General features: G+C 39.6%; 1 protein-coding gene across 1 annotated transcript in view; it reads right to left on the reverse strand.

The window, feature by feature from the left end:
* Positions 1-1,151, reverse strand: part of LOC138860590 (probable glutamate receptor) — a 23,594-nt gene extending 22,443 nt beyond the window's left edge. The window contains exon 1 of the mRNA XM_070118439.1: positions 951-1,151. Within this exon, the coding sequence (XP_069974540.1) occupies positions 951-1,110 (160 nt within the window). The 5' untranslated portion in view covers positions 1,111-1,151. The remainder of the gene's footprint in view (positions 1-950) is intronic.
* Between the last annotated feature and the right edge of the window lie 259 nt (positions 1,152-1,410).

Below are 1,410 nucleotides of genomic sequence, written 5' to 3' on the forward strand. Positions count from 1 at the left end.
ACATGAACGCGACAGGCAGCCCGGGCCACGATGGGGTCACGCCCCTTCGTCTGCGCCAGGCACTTACTGTCTCACACTTGATGTTAAGTACATTATTTACATGTTGCTTTAGCCACTCGTTCTTTCCAGAAGACTTGATGAAAATAGCCTTAGTTCCCTCAACTGAAGATGAGGACGGTGACATTAGCAGCTGAGGAAACTATCGTGCCATTGCGCTCGTCAACGCGGTCTCGAAGTTACCGGAGGCCGCTGTCCTGGGTGGAATCCGGCCGAAAAAAATCGTCTGATAATCAATTTGCATATAAAACGAATCTCGGAACTGAAATGGAAAGTGTAAAAAGCCTTTGTAACTCCTATATTTTTAATGTACGGAAACACCTAGCATATTCTTTCTAATCCTTTTAAAAGTACAATAGTTTTATACACAGATATATATATATATATATATATATATATATATATATATATATATATATATATATATATATATATATATATATATATATATATGTATATATATATATACATATATATATATATATATATATATATATATATATGTATATATATATATATATATATATATATATGTATATATATATATATATATATATATATATATATATATATATATATATATATATATATATATATATATATATATATAAGTATTCTCGCCACTCCTGTTGGCCGCCATGACTGGTTATTGTTGGTAATGAGTAAAGGAACACCTTGTGACGTCATCGGAGCTGATTCCTCGACGTGGCGCTGCGTCCGTTTTTCAGATCCGAATTTGCAGACGACGCGTGTTTGTGTAAAAAAAAAAGAAAAAAAAACATGAACGAAGAAAAAAAGGCAGTTATAAATGGGCCCCGGTGTTTACCCTTTCATCTAATTCTATAGAAAACTACGATAGAGAATGAACTTATTAATTAAGAGAATGAACTTACCCCTTGCGCTGATTAAACACACGTGGCTGAACATGTGAAAATCAACGAAATCAGACAGCAGCTGCGCCTCCGCTGTGCCTCTGCTCGGCAACAGGGCTTCACTATAAACCAACGCCTCGCAAACAAGCAGCGAAGAGAAAAGAACGGCGATGCGAATCATTACGACAATTTCGTTCCCTCGGTGGCAGCTGGGAACGCCGTCCGTGCCTCTTGTGGTGTGGCGCCGAACTGAGCATCAGAGGCAGGGCCGCGGGGATGCCACTGCGGCGGTGCGGGGCGGGGCTGAGGAGGGGGGGGGGGGTCTGTGTGTGTGTGTCTGTGAGTGTTTGTGTGTGTGTGTGTCTGTGTGTGTGTGTCTGCGTGTGTTTGTTTGTGTGTGTTTGGATGTGAATTTCTGTGTGTGTTTGGTTGTAAGTTTCTGTGTGTGTTTGTTTGTGTGTTTGTTTGTGTTTCTGTGAGT

The sequence above is a fragment of the Penaeus vannamei genome, chromosome 42, assembly GCF_042767895.1.
Source record: "Penaeus vannamei isolate JL-2024 chromosome 42, ASM4276789v1, whole genome shotgun sequence".
Classification (NCBI taxonomy): domain Eukaryota; kingdom Metazoa; phylum Arthropoda; class Malacostraca; order Decapoda; family Penaeidae; genus Penaeus; species Penaeus vannamei.